Genomic DNA, 13,849 nt, shown 5'->3' on the forward strand with positions numbered 1-13,849 from the left:
CATAAGTGGTGGGCACATAGGATGATATATAATTTTGAAGGGGATAAAAGTTTAATTTGTTAAAAACGGATAATTTTTTTTTAAGAATAAAAAATAGAATATATTAACACCGGCGATGGATCCTCTAAAGCATAAGGTGTATTGAAGAGGTCATCCCAAAAAAACAAACAGCCACTATATAATTATAAAGGATAGGTCAGTCGATACCCAAACATAGTAACGGGTCCGACCACTAGTTATGATTGTCATAAACAAAATTGACATTGTGAGCTTTAAGCCACCAAATGGAATTATAGTTAACCTTTTCTACAAGTTATGTCATGGTAGTTTGAATATTCTGTTGTTGTGTTCATTCCAAACTATCCATACACACAAGAGCCACAAAAGTTGCATAAAAGAACGTCGTTTTTTAGACATTCCAATAGAGTTAGTAAACTGAAAGAAATGATCATGAAGAGTAAACGGATCAACTCCTGAAACTCCTAACCAATTCTTTATATGCTGCCATATCGAACCAAAAAATGCACAGTGAAGGAACAAGTGTGTTGCCGATTCGTCAAAACCACACCCCGCCACACACGAAGTGGCCGCGTGTTGAATAATTGCCACGTCTGAAGAGATTAACTTTAGTTGGCAGCCTATCTTGAAGCAGTCTCCAAGCAAGAATAGAGACCTTCAAGGGTACCTGTTTATGCTAGACAAGCTCTCCTGTTGCATCGGTCAAAGGGGAAGCCTGATGAGTTAGAAGTTGATAGGCACCGCGCACTGTATATCCCCCCCTCAGTATTAGGGAGTCACTGCCACCTGCCAGAAACATCAGTTTGCACAACAAAATTGTTAAGTAAATGGCGACACTCGCCTAACAACTCCTCCTCCCACGCCCACAACTGTCTTTTCCATCTCCACGCATCTCCCCCTACTTCCCAACCAACAGCTTACTACAAGTCAATTGCAACTTTCCCATCATGGGAAAATTAGGGTGTTCACCCACCGTAAACACCACCATTATTTCAAGGATAAATTACTAATTCAAAGAATATTCTTTTTGTAGATCTTTTGGAGTTTTGGGATCCTTTGATATAGAGAATTATGGAGAGACTTTCAGGACGGAAAAGTCATCATTTATCTTTTGGAGGTTGTCTGATTCTTTTGAAATTTGACATGTTTTCTCTTCCAGTTTACTTCCTTTTTTTCTTCAAGGCTGCCTCAAGTATCATTTCTTCTCTTGAATCTTTTTTTAAATGTTTTTTTTTTGGGTTGGGGGTGAGGACATTAGAAAAATCCTTTGGGTTAATTGGGGTACTGTTTTTTAAATAAAGATAATGAAGGTTTGTGTGGGAGGAGGTTGCTGAAATTTAATATTTCATGTTAGAAAAATGGTCTTTGAGGATGCAGGTAGATCATGACAATTTATGGTATAAGTAGCAAGGTAAGGATTATTTTGAGGTCGGGTGAGGGAAGGGGGGAGTGGTGGCTCTGTGTGGTGGTGCCAGGTGTGTAGTATGTAGGGTGGAGAGGGTTTGGTGGAGGATAGGTGGTTTGAAGAAAACTTGGTTAGGGAGGTGTGGGTAATGGTTCAAAAACATTGTTTTGGACGGACGTTTGATTAGAGGGGAGAGCGGTGTGTGATAGTTATAAACGGTTGTTTGAATTAGCAAATAATGAGGATTTCACAATAGCATAGATGGGTGGGTTGGATTGGGGATTAGGTGGTCGGGTTTGGAGTTGGCGACGTCAATTATTTGTGTAGGAAGAAAAATTGGTGGAGGAATGTAGTGAGATTTTATCTAACATTTATCTGTAGGATGGAGTGGAGGACATGTGGTAATGGAGGTTAACAAAAAAAAAAAAAAAAAAAGGTACACAATTAGTCGTTGTATCACATGTTAACTTCGGGGCAGAACCAATTACTAGACAGGAAAATCATAAAATGATTTGGAACAAAAGAGATTCTTTAAAAGTCTTTATTTTTACGTGGTGGCTTTTTCAGAATAGGCTCCTTACATAATCTAAACTTTAATTTTAATACATTGTCTTTCTTAAGAGTTTTATATGATCTTACGGTTATCATTCATTGACAATGTAGATAACCTTAACATTGACATTACATATGAGTTAAATAATTTATTTATGAAAATATTTTCTATTTTTATTTTTTAAAATTTGTATTAGTTTTAAGGCTAAATTGAATTTTCGGTCCCTTAACTATTTAGGTAGTATCGCTTTGGTCCCTTAATTAAAATTCGATTTATTTTGGTCCCTTAACTTCTCTCCATTACATATTTTGGTCATTTCCGTTAGTTTTAATTCAAAAACGTTAGGTTTACTTCATCTTCTTCTCCTCTTTTTCATCTTCATATCATCTCCATCAACCTTCAACAACAATAATCCCAGAAAAATTCCAAAAGAAAATGAAGAAAACCTAACGTTTTTGAATTAAAACTAACAGAAAGGACCAATATGTGTAACGAAGAGAAGTTAAGGGACCAAAATAAATCGAATTTTAATTAAGGGATCAAAGCGATACTACCTAAATAGTTAAGGGACCAAAATTACAATTTAGCCTAATTTTAATTGTTAACAAAGAGTAAAAAGATTCTTAAAGTGAGCAATTTTCTTGCATGTCTGGAAACAAGTAAAAACTTACACAAATTTTAAGAAATTAAAATATAAAATATTTTCACAAAACAAACGATACTTGATTTATTTTAGTCTATTTTTAAAATTTAGTTCCTCAATTATAAATATTATATGTCTGTCTTATTGTAATAAGAGGGTATTTAAGACTATATATATGTGTATTGCTTTTAATAAATGTTTTCTAATGTGTGTATTGCTTTTAATAAAGAGCAATGTTATATATCAAGAAAGATTTTATCAAGAAAATTTCAAGAATGATATGGCAGAATAATTACCCTTAGATTTTATCAAGAAATAGTCTTGAAATTAATGTTAGCCAATAAAATCTCTAGCCTGGCCGGAAATCATGGAGTGGTGGGTGTTATGTATTTTTTTTTTTATGAAAGATTAATAAATGAGACTGAAATCTAAAAGTGATTATTGTGCCATGTCATTCTTGGATCTTTCTTATAAAATCATTCTTGATATCTAGCATTTTCCTTTAATAAATGTTTTCTAATGAGATATTTTGATGAAAGAGAATAAATTGTTTGGCGTTCTTTAATTTAAGGAACAAAATTATTATTTAAAAAATTTAAAAGAGTATGAAGAAAATGAGATCTTTCTTTGATAATGATAAATTACCTTCGATTTTATCAAGGGATAACGTAGAAAAAACCAAAAAAGAATGTTGGCAACATGGTTGAAAATCTGGACCTTCAGAGACTCCTTCAACATTCCAATTCCCTTACTACTATCTACTCGATTACACCTTTAAGTCTCGGTTACACCTTCAAAAACATGTGTATCTAACTTTCAATTTACCCTGAATCCTATCAACTCTTACTATAAAATTTAAGTTTACATTTTTTTCTTCCATATAAATTATGGTGTCAGCCCCTACATTCTCAAATCACGCCCAATCATTACATTCAAATTTTAAAAATTTATTTAGCATAATTTTACATTTAATTTTGTACTATAATATAAAATTTAAAATACAATTTTTAAAACAATTTCTTGACATCAATTCTTTTTTAAGTACTACACCCCCATTAGGCGTAAGGAAAGACCACTAGCAGGGTAAGGGAACCCACCAGAAGCAGCAAAAATTTTAAACATGATCTACAAAGTACCTTCAATCACCATGAACAAAAAACTATATACCTTATAATCCAACTTCCATGAATGAATAACAACAGGACAATAGTGACTTAATCATTTCAATCAAACAGCTTCAAAATCAATCATCAAAGTGTTTAAAATTGCAACATTTCATAGACAACATCATCAACCAAAGAATTAAATATTTGATCAACAACTTCTTCTCCAAATTCATAAGCATCAACCTCATAATCCAACCACTTTCCATATTGGCTACTCATATCTTTGTCCACAAGCTCATCAACCATTGAATCTCTCATCCCTTTCAAACACAAAATTTCCTTGTACACATCTTTTGCCAACCAATCATTCCTTTTCACCATTTCAAACCCTTTTGTCCACATTCTGTATCCTCCACCAACATAACTTCTACTTCTCAAATCCATACATTCACTCACACAATCAAATATAACTTTTCTTTCCATCCTCGATTCATCGTCGCTCTTGAAACCTCCCTTTCGACTTTCCAACTGGTTGAACAGATGAGAGTTTACAACCTCGCGAGATCGGCCGAGGGAAAAATCCATATACATTAACTCAACATTGCACAGTATCTCTTTCACATAGTCTAGCTCCCATGTAGTTGAGGATCTACCAAACTTCATCATAGAAAATGTACCTGTCTGCTTCTTTATCATAGTCGTAGTTGATGTTGAAGAAGCTGAGTCAGATAACTCTGCATCGGATTCGGTTGGATAGAACTTCCTTGAAAAATTAAATCCATGGATTTCTTGAGCTTGAATAGATGAAAACATCTTGCTTCCTGAAAATATATACAGTAAAAAAATTACCACTCATGTGTCATTAAATTAAATAACTACCAAAGTACAGTCCTTTTTTAAGCATGACTTACCTTCTATACTGGTAACGTCCGCGCTCATCGAGGATTCACAGCTTTCAACCGAAAATGAAGGCTCAAGAACTGAGATTGGACTTGGTTGTCGACAATTGAATGACAGCGATTCCATCTCATCACCCTGTAAACATCTTTGAGTTAATGACTTACTCAATGGAAGAAAAGCATAGCGAAAATGCCACCAATTAATAAAAAGGTCATTATTCAATAATTTTTGGTATTTTCAATGCCATCTAAGGGTATAAATTTAGCAGGTCTAACTTTTTGTTTATGGTTTTAGCCATTATACTACTCATATTGACATGCTTAAGAGATAATAATCACTTAAATATGGTGAGATTGTGACGTACCCATGATTTATGTTTCAATGATGATTCCGGAAGATTGGTGAAGGATGATATGTTAGAACCACAGCTACTGTTTAAACTGTCCGTAAACGACATATCTTGATCTTTCTTCTGTTGCAATCCTAGATTGAGGCCAACTATATTGAAGTTGCTAGCTTGATCGTTTGACATTGGTGCTGTAACGGAAGGTTGCCTCACTTTAGAAACATCATTGGAAGAGGTTTCAACTCCACTTGTCAATTCCCTCAACTTCTGTTCTAAAAGGATACCTAAGGCATCACCACCAATTACATTGTATCCTATTGGAGACCTTGTATTGTCTGTATCAAGCAACACTCTTTTAATGCGTTGATCCAACGAAAGATCATTAGTATTATTTCCACCTTGTCGAGGTGTCACAGAACCTGCATTGCTGCTCCTTGTTAATGGTGTAGTGAATGTGAAGGAAACTACATCCATGTCTTTCTTTTTCACTTCTTCAGTCCCACCATATTGTTTATTACTCACTACATTTGACTTCGCTGGCTTCTGAGTCTTGTCGATGAACAAATTATCAACTACTCTATCGTTCCAGTCTTTGTCTGTAGACCTTTTCTTTCGAGGAAAATTATTTGTCCTGGTGTATAGAATTTCATTTTCGCTATCGGTTACCTCCACGTTTGACTTTTTCGATCCGACTTTAGATTTTGCAATGGATTTACCACTAGAGCTTCTATGCCGTCCATAAGAGGAATCTCCAGTCGTAACTTTTCTACCCTGCGAGTTGGAAACCAATGGCTTAGATGGTACTGATTTGTCATTATTATCAATTGAATGGTTCTGTTTCAGATTATTCTGCCTGAGAACATTAGAAGAATTCTGGCCAGAAGATTTCCTGTGCAAATTTTTTTGAGCATTTGCCTTAGGTGGCTGATTGGATTTCATGTCGAGATGCTCTTTTTGGCCCATCAAATTTCTGCCACCGGTCGAACTCAAACCTTCCCTTCTTTGAACATTCACTTTTGCTTGGATTGCAAGTGAAACAGACTTCCCTTTATTATTCAAAGAAGAATCTTCTTCTGCGTGTGTAGGAGACTTAACAGATGTTTCCGCTGTTCCATTCCAGCTTTTGTTCAAAGATTGTCCCTTTAAACACTTCACGGCATTCGACTCGGCTGACCTTTGAGTAGGTTCTGATGAGACCCTGCTTGTTCTTTGAGAAATTTCTCTTTTTTCTTTAAGCTCCCGAGTCCTAAAAGCTACTGAAGATGTCGCAATAAGAGGTCCTTTCTGCGAAGAGTCCACCTTATCTCTAAGATCTTTAACCCTTAGTGAGACCGTCGATGATGCCAGATGCGCTTTAGCCTTTGCTTGGGATGACCTAGGTTCAAGAATTCTTGCGGCAGCCTCCATTATATAAGCAGGATTGTTGGATGGAACAAAACCGGGATTCTTAATCGGGGACAAAAGTTTATGGTGTGTAACAGGAATTGATCTTGCTGATTTTGGAGGCAATACTTCTCTTTGAAACTTTTCAATTGGCCTAGTATTAACCTTTTGAGGCTTTGACTCCATGAAATTGCTAGAAGATCCCTCAACTTTTTCAACCAACTTTCCAGAATATAGAAACTGAGAATCTTGAAGCGATCTTGTATCAAAAAATGGCGTCGAGTAGGGATCAGAGAAACCGGAAGGAGGCAAAGAATCTAATCCCATAAGCCTTGCAACTACATTAGGAGCTCTTGTTCCACAGTCATCACTTGTAACAGATGAAGCATAACTATGATCACAACTTCCTCTAACATATTCCCCAACACCGTTTTCGTCTTCATCGACCTGGAAGAATTAAACATATAATAATTAGCCAATTTCATAACAAAAAATTATGTACAAGTAACTGGTAAAATTGAAGATATAGTGATTGATATTGCTACCAGATAGGGATGTCTCATTGCCACATTGTGGTTGGATTTTCTTTCCTGTTTCGAAGACTCTGCATATGATGAAGAAAAATTTACCAATAACAAAAAGATGAAATTAACTGAACAATAAAAATACAATTGACAATGGATATAAAAATACTATTGCTTGTACCTGGTAAATCTGACTTGGATGCAAATAATTTCTTCCGCGATTTCGAGGTCCAGTCAAACAAGTGGAAAAAGCTACCTCCATTTTTAGTCCCTTCTTTTTCAACTCCCATTTTCAAATGCAGAACTCAGCAAACCTTAAAGATGATCGAGAAAGAAAAATTCAACATTGTTAGTCTAGCAAGTAGCAAGAATTATTGCTCATTTGAAATTTAACAACTGGTAAAGAAATCATAGAACTACTCAAAAAAAATACCTGAAATTTTAGAAAATTAATATAGCAATATCAAATCAAAGGGTAACAGAATAATCATAATTAACCAAGGTGTCCATGAATTGATGCAATCTAAACCAAAATTTCAATTAGATGATTCTCTGCATACCTAAATCTCCTTTGAAAGAATGCAACCAGATACTAGTACTACTGAACCAAACCTAAGATCCACCTTAAAATCCACTTCATATCAAAAAAATCTCCTTTGAGAGAACCAACCAAATAACATAGTCAAATCTACCTAGTAAATATAATCTCACATTTTTACTCATGTAACTCAACTTAATATCATCCATAAGCATTCCAAATCAATGGAAAATTCTCACAGCTCCTAATTCCACTAATCATGTTCACAAATCTAAAGATCCATAATACAAATTTAAGCTGAAATCAAACTTATAGTATTATATAATTAGTAATCCTAATGAGTAAAATTAATACAATGTTGATTCTTCAAAATTCAAAAATTCAAACAAAGGGAATAAATTATGCTTATACACGATCATTACTTCTGAACCAAACAAAAAACACAGAAATTTCAACCGAATCAAAACACTAAAAAAAAACAGAAATGATAACAATGTGGCACCAATAAAGTGGAAAATTGAAAACGAAATCTGAAAAGGAAAGAACCCATTAAAGGAAAAGAAGAAAAGATGAAAACTTTAGCGTTAGATTGAGAACTTACGTTGAAAGAATGAGATGGGTCAGCAGCTATATGAATTTGAGTAGAGTGAAAGAGAAGAAGAAGAAGAAGAAGAACAAAAGAACATGTTTTTTTCTTTTTGTTCTTTTTTCTTTTCAAGACAAAAACTTAAGTTAAGGAATTTATGTTCCAATTTGAAGAGAAAAAAGAAAATTTAGAGAGAGAAAAAGGCACCGTTTGAAACATTAATAAATGGAGACAAAAGAAATATAAAATGAAGAAATAATTGAAAAAGTTTAAAAAATGCTTTTATTTGAAATGCTATAAGATTGTTTGGATTATAAAATTGGGTAGAGTTTACAACGTCTCTCTAGAGAGGGATAGAAATTCAAATTCCAAACGGGGAAAAAAGTGGACCAAGGGAGCTTCATAACGTCACCTCTTCCTTGTATTTTGGGGAGCTATCAACCAATTGTTGGATGACACGTGGCTTGTCCTTGGGAATTCATCTTTCAAATAAGCTTCACTACGGTCACTAGCTTAGAGACGTTTGATAGTAAATAATAATTTCCAATTAACAAAATAAATAATATTTAAATGTGTATGTCAAAAAAAGATTAAATGTGATTTTTTTTCCGATAGAAGATTAAATATGTTTTTAGTCTTTATAAAATACGAATTTTCAAAGTTTAGTCGTTACAAATTTTTTTATGCTCTGATGCCAACTATGCAATATCCTATTTCCCGTAAAAAAAATATAGAATAATAATAATTTTATTGTCAAGGATGTTACACCAATTTAACACCAATTTTATTGTCAAGGATGCCAACTATGCAATATCCTATAACATTTTAACACCAATTTAACGAATAAAATTTAACGAATAAGAATGCTCCTTTAATAATGACTTCACCTTCGTAGGATGCACTATTTCAAAAATTCCTGATAATAATAAATTAATTCTTGTCGTTAGATGTTCATAATAAAAAAATAAACAAGGCCCTCAAATCAATTCAAATTTGCAAATCAAGACATATGGACGTTTATTCCCCAACTCTAGTGTTACAGAAATCAGAGCTCGTAGCGTCTACACTATTATTTCAATTACTAAAAGAAAAGAACTAATACGGAGAGCATCTCTCTTCTCCACCTTCTAAACGTCCCAAAGCTACTCTTCGTCGACCTGAGACTCACAGTCTAGTCACCGTAAAGGAACAAACACAACAAAACATGTGGTGAGAAATCCTAAAATAACATAATAATAGGAAAACACGCATATTTAATAAATAAATATCACAAAAATATAATCTCTACTATCTCATCATCTCAAGAATCATTGTGTGTAATATCTTCTGTTCACATATCACGACAACACATCATTTTGAAACATAAACACCAAGCACTAACATCATCATATACATGACGATCTATATGAATGTGGTACCACACCTACTCTTCAATTTTGCCAGAGTTATGTTACTGGACTTTTCTCTACATAGTTTGCCAGAGGTATGTTACTGGACTTTCTCTCCCAAATGCACGACTTCATGCTCTACACTCTATATGGACGCGAAGAATTAAATTTGACAATTATTACAAGTATACACTTAGTCACAATTAAATTCACCTCATGATTTTGACACCATCGTTTTTGACACTTGCTGTCAAAATCGTGGCATGATTTGTAAAGTTGCATCATGATTTTGACAGCATCGTTGTTTGACACTTGTTGTCAAAATCGCCTCATGATTTTGACAGCATTAGACCATGCAGAAACCATAGATTTTTCTGTGATTTTTCACCATGAGAGCGTCGTTGACTCCGTTTTTCGACCCTAAACTCGCCAAAATTGTCCCTAATCATCACCATATGATTACCCTATCATCGTAACACTAATTCTCCATTAACCTACCAGATTATCCACTCTTTTCACCGTTTAATTTTATGGTTCGCTTTACCCTATGTTATTTCTCTCAAATTTTAATCTCTCAGCAACAAGTCTAATCCCAAACACAATAACCCCTTCAGCAATCTCATCATCGTCGCAACAACACTCATACTCCGACATCTTTACAGCACCACAATTAAATGATAAACCCTAGAGATGAAGAGATTCTCCCCCTTACCTTGAATTCGTCGAAATATCTAGTTTGACTTGGCTTGTATATGGCTAGGATTCTGTTTTATCCTCTACTTCTCTCTTTACTCCTTTCACTTTTAGCAACAAAAGAAACTAACTAATCCAATTTCCTAACATTCTATTTATATTCAGGCCAATACTCGTTTTAAACTCTTCTATGCTAATTACATCCTTTTACTTTTTCCCTCCCCCACTTATTTAAATCTTACTTTACGCACCCGCAACCCTTTACCTATTTTTTTTCTTGAGTTTCTCTCTTCGCCTCATTTAATTCCTTAAGCCACTCCTCACTCAACATTATTACTCTATTCACTTCTCATCACAATTCAAAACATAAACAACACGACATTGCACAACAATATCAATCAATTTTCAGTTACTCATTACAGTTAACATAATAATAATAAACTTAAAATAAAGCGGGTGTTACAGTTAACATCATTTGTTGATTCAGTTTGTTCTTTAAATCCAATTTGGGAGCAATTGTCTTCATTATAGCCAACAAGTCAACAATTAAAACAAAACATAGGAAGGTTCTCATACCTAAAGTCCAACCAAGTGATACCATCTTGTTCTACACTAGTATTCCTATCCCACTGTTTGACCACGAACTAGCAATTCCTTACAGTCCAGGGGCTTCCCTTCACCAATTTCTTGAATTTTCAAACCTATTGGATTACACCAGATGCCATTAAGAGTATTCTGCAATATTCCATAAGGGACATCTTTTTCAACTACGAGTTTGCCTATCAAAATTAACTGACACTGTTGAACACTGTCTTGCACGTCTTCTTCATTATACACAAAGAACAATCCCTTCCTACCCATATAATAGTCTATTTTAATGAGATTTATTTTTTAATTAAAATTTAAAACATTATTTTTGAAGGATAAAATAGTAAATAAAATAGTTTTTTTTGTTGCAAAAAGAGTGTGTAGCGAAATGTTGTCACACCAAGATGTATATAAACAAAGGAGTCCATAATCGATCTTTTTCTCCAAGAATCAAATTCATCGCTTTTCCTTTTTTGAAGAATCATCTTCATCGCTCTTTCATCTTTCCCTTGAACCCTCTTCATCTCAACCTTAGTTTTCTTCTGTTTTCCCTTATTGATTATCCTTTGTTCTCCTGAAGTTGCGGTCTCTTTACCTCGTCTCTATGGTTAGTTATCTGTAGATCAACATCTCTTAATGTTTCTCCTCTAATCTTCATGCTTGTTTTTCCTCCTCTTTTCCTTTGGTTATTCTTAGTTTTCTTGTATCCTCTTTCTTCATACCTAGATCAACCTTCATCTTTTTCTTGTTATCCTCATCACCTTCCTCCCATCCCTTTTTTCATTTATGCTCTGCCATCCTTACATCATGTCATTCTTCCTAATCATATGTGTGTTTTTTTCTTTCTCTTTAACCTTTTCACTCGTCTTTCTTTTGGTCAATTATGTGTGTTGTTTGGTTTCTTTTTTTGAGTTCTCTTATCTTATCTGTCTTCTCTCGGTTTGCGCTTGGCTTTCATGATGGGAAAACCCCATGGGAAATATATTCTTCAAGAACTTGAGAACCAAATAACATGCAAACACTAATTTTCAAATAATCCACCTAATTACAACAATATAATATAAAAATTCAAACTGAACATAGAACCAAATAACTTAATTTATTCTTGAACAAACGATTTAAGAGATCGGTCAATAGTACAGTTACGTTGTATGGTCGTATCACGTGTGGTCATGAGAGAGAGAGAGAGAGAGAGAGAGAGAGATTTGAATCCCTGGATAGGAAAGGAGGGTACGTGAATGAAGGAAAAAAAAAAGGGAAGTTGTGGTTGTATGCAAGGACTCGTCTTTTATTTCTCCAAGATTTGTCAAACAAGAACACCACTTATATGCCCCAGTTAATTAACATTTCACTTGTTATGTTACATTGACTTTTTCAATCAAAAATATCGCAAAGTATGAATAAGTGATATGATTAATGTGTAAATATTTTTTCACTCTTTTTGAAATGTCTTCGTCCTTTGAAAGACTTGGATGTGTTATCAAAGTTTTGTTTTCTTCTATTAGTTTGCCTTAGATTTTCCTAATTTTATATTTTGTGAGAGACTCAAATGGCGAGAAATAATATAGAGCATATGTGTATTGATTTATGTAAATTGTGTTAGCGCTTGGATAGATTTAATGTCTTCACCCCCATAACTGTCACTCATGTTTTATTCATATTCATCCTCCATATATAGATGAGTATGCATCACAAAACTACGTATATATTAATTAACTCCATGTTAAAGAAGTGCATGGATTGCATATCTTACATTTTTTATCAAGTTTGATCCTTCTCTTTTTGATCAAGCTTGATCATTCATTTAATTCTATTAATTCTCTATTCCCTGGGGATTCCGAGAAGCTTGATCATTCATTTTTTATCAGAAATATTGCTCGGATCTCGTCATTATTCTACCCCAGTTGATGTTTGGTCAGTGGGATGTATATTTGCAGAGATGGCAAACCGGTGACCTCTATTCCCTGGGGATTCCGAGATTATATTGATGAGTTATTTAAAATATTCAGGTGAATATCTTTACTTCATAGGTCTTGTACTTGTTGTTAAATCGCTTAATTATCTATCAGCTGAGAAAGCATCTTTTGACTTTGATATTTATAAGGGATTCAACTGAATTCTATTTAATAATGAACTTGTTATTCTTATTTGTAAGTGGAATTTGAATTCCATGAATGCTAGTTGAATTCTACCCCTCCCAAAATTGAGTAATTGAATTGTTGAATTCTGTTTTCTTTCTCTGAACCTTAGAACTCTACCCCTCCCAAAATTGAGTGACTATAAGATATCATAAGTCCATAGATTAATGATATATTATTTGTGCTTTCTTCCTTTAATTAAAATTTGTGATACTTAAATTTATGAACTAAAATTAAAACTCTCAATTTTAGATTTATGTTAAAAATTAAATTTTCTATAAGGAGCATCAAAATTTGATTTCTAATTTGAGTAATACTTGATATATTTTACTTTTTTGTTGAACTTTAAACTTTTTGAAATATTGAGAATAAGATCAAATATAAGGTTTTTGCTAACTTACTCCTAAAGTAGAACTAGACTTGCTACCTTACTCCCAACATTATTTGTTAGTACAAGGAATGAACCAACATTATGATCGTATGTAAATACATACGACATGAATTAACATGCATCAAATAAACCATGTGCCTTTATAAAAAAAAGAGTTATGATACATAAACACACCCTTAGATGGCAATATACCCCTTGACACCCACACAAAAATCTGACATGTGACCATATGGACCCCGCACAAGTACACTTTCTCTTTCTTCTTCTCTTCTCTCTTCCTAATACATGGGGTGTACAAGGGTGAATGCAATTAAAAGGTGTCTATGTAACATTTTCCTAAAAAAAAATAACAATGTCCTTGAATTGATTTCCTTCTACATAAAATATGACAAAAATCTTTGAACTCAAACATACGTATGATATATATAATGAATATCGTTTTTTTGTCAATATATATATATATATACCGAATAAAGTGATGGAGTGATAGTCGCATTCAGAGAAGACAAGCTCATAAAAAACACGAGGAGAGAAGACGTCAACTGTGATTACGACACCATCTCTCTCTCTCTCTCTCTCAAAATTGAGGGAGATTATAATAAATTGATGACTTGGACTTCACGGGGAGATTGTTGTGGCAAATGTGAGG

At 33.8% G+C, this 13,849-nt stretch overlaps 1 protein-coding gene across 2 annotated transcripts; it reads right to left on the reverse strand.

Annotated features, from left to right (window-relative positions):
- Positions 1-3,766: 3,766 nt before the first annotated feature.
- Positions 3,767-8,216, reverse strand: LOC11420047 (uncharacterized). Of its 2 annotated transcripts, none has more exons than XM_024776801.2 (6): positions 8,018-8,216; positions 7,060-7,192; positions 6,900-6,958; positions 4,990-6,801; positions 4,637-4,760; positions 3,767-4,546 (listed from the first exon to the last, which is right to left on the reverse strand). In XM_024776801.2, exons 2-6 carry the CDS (start codon positions 7,166-7,168, stop codon positions 3,879-3,881), a joined length of 2,772 nt encoding a protein of 923 aa, XP_024632569.1. In that variant the 5' UTR covers positions 7,169-7,192; positions 8,018-8,216; the 3' UTR covers positions 3,767-3,878. The 2 variants fall into 2 exon arrangements, with proteins under 2 accessions (XP_024632569.1, XP_003594803.1); XM_003594755.4 differs by lacking the exon at positions 8,018-8,216 and adding an exon at positions 7,439-7,819.
- Between the last annotated feature and the right edge of the window lie 5,633 nt (positions 8,217-13,849).

Source organism: Medicago truncatula, chromosome 2 (genome assembly GCF_003473485.1).
Source record: "Medicago truncatula cultivar Jemalong A17 chromosome 2, MtrunA17r5.0-ANR, whole genome shotgun sequence".
Taxonomy (NCBI): domain Eukaryota; kingdom Viridiplantae; phylum Streptophyta; class Magnoliopsida; order Fabales; family Fabaceae; genus Medicago; species Medicago truncatula.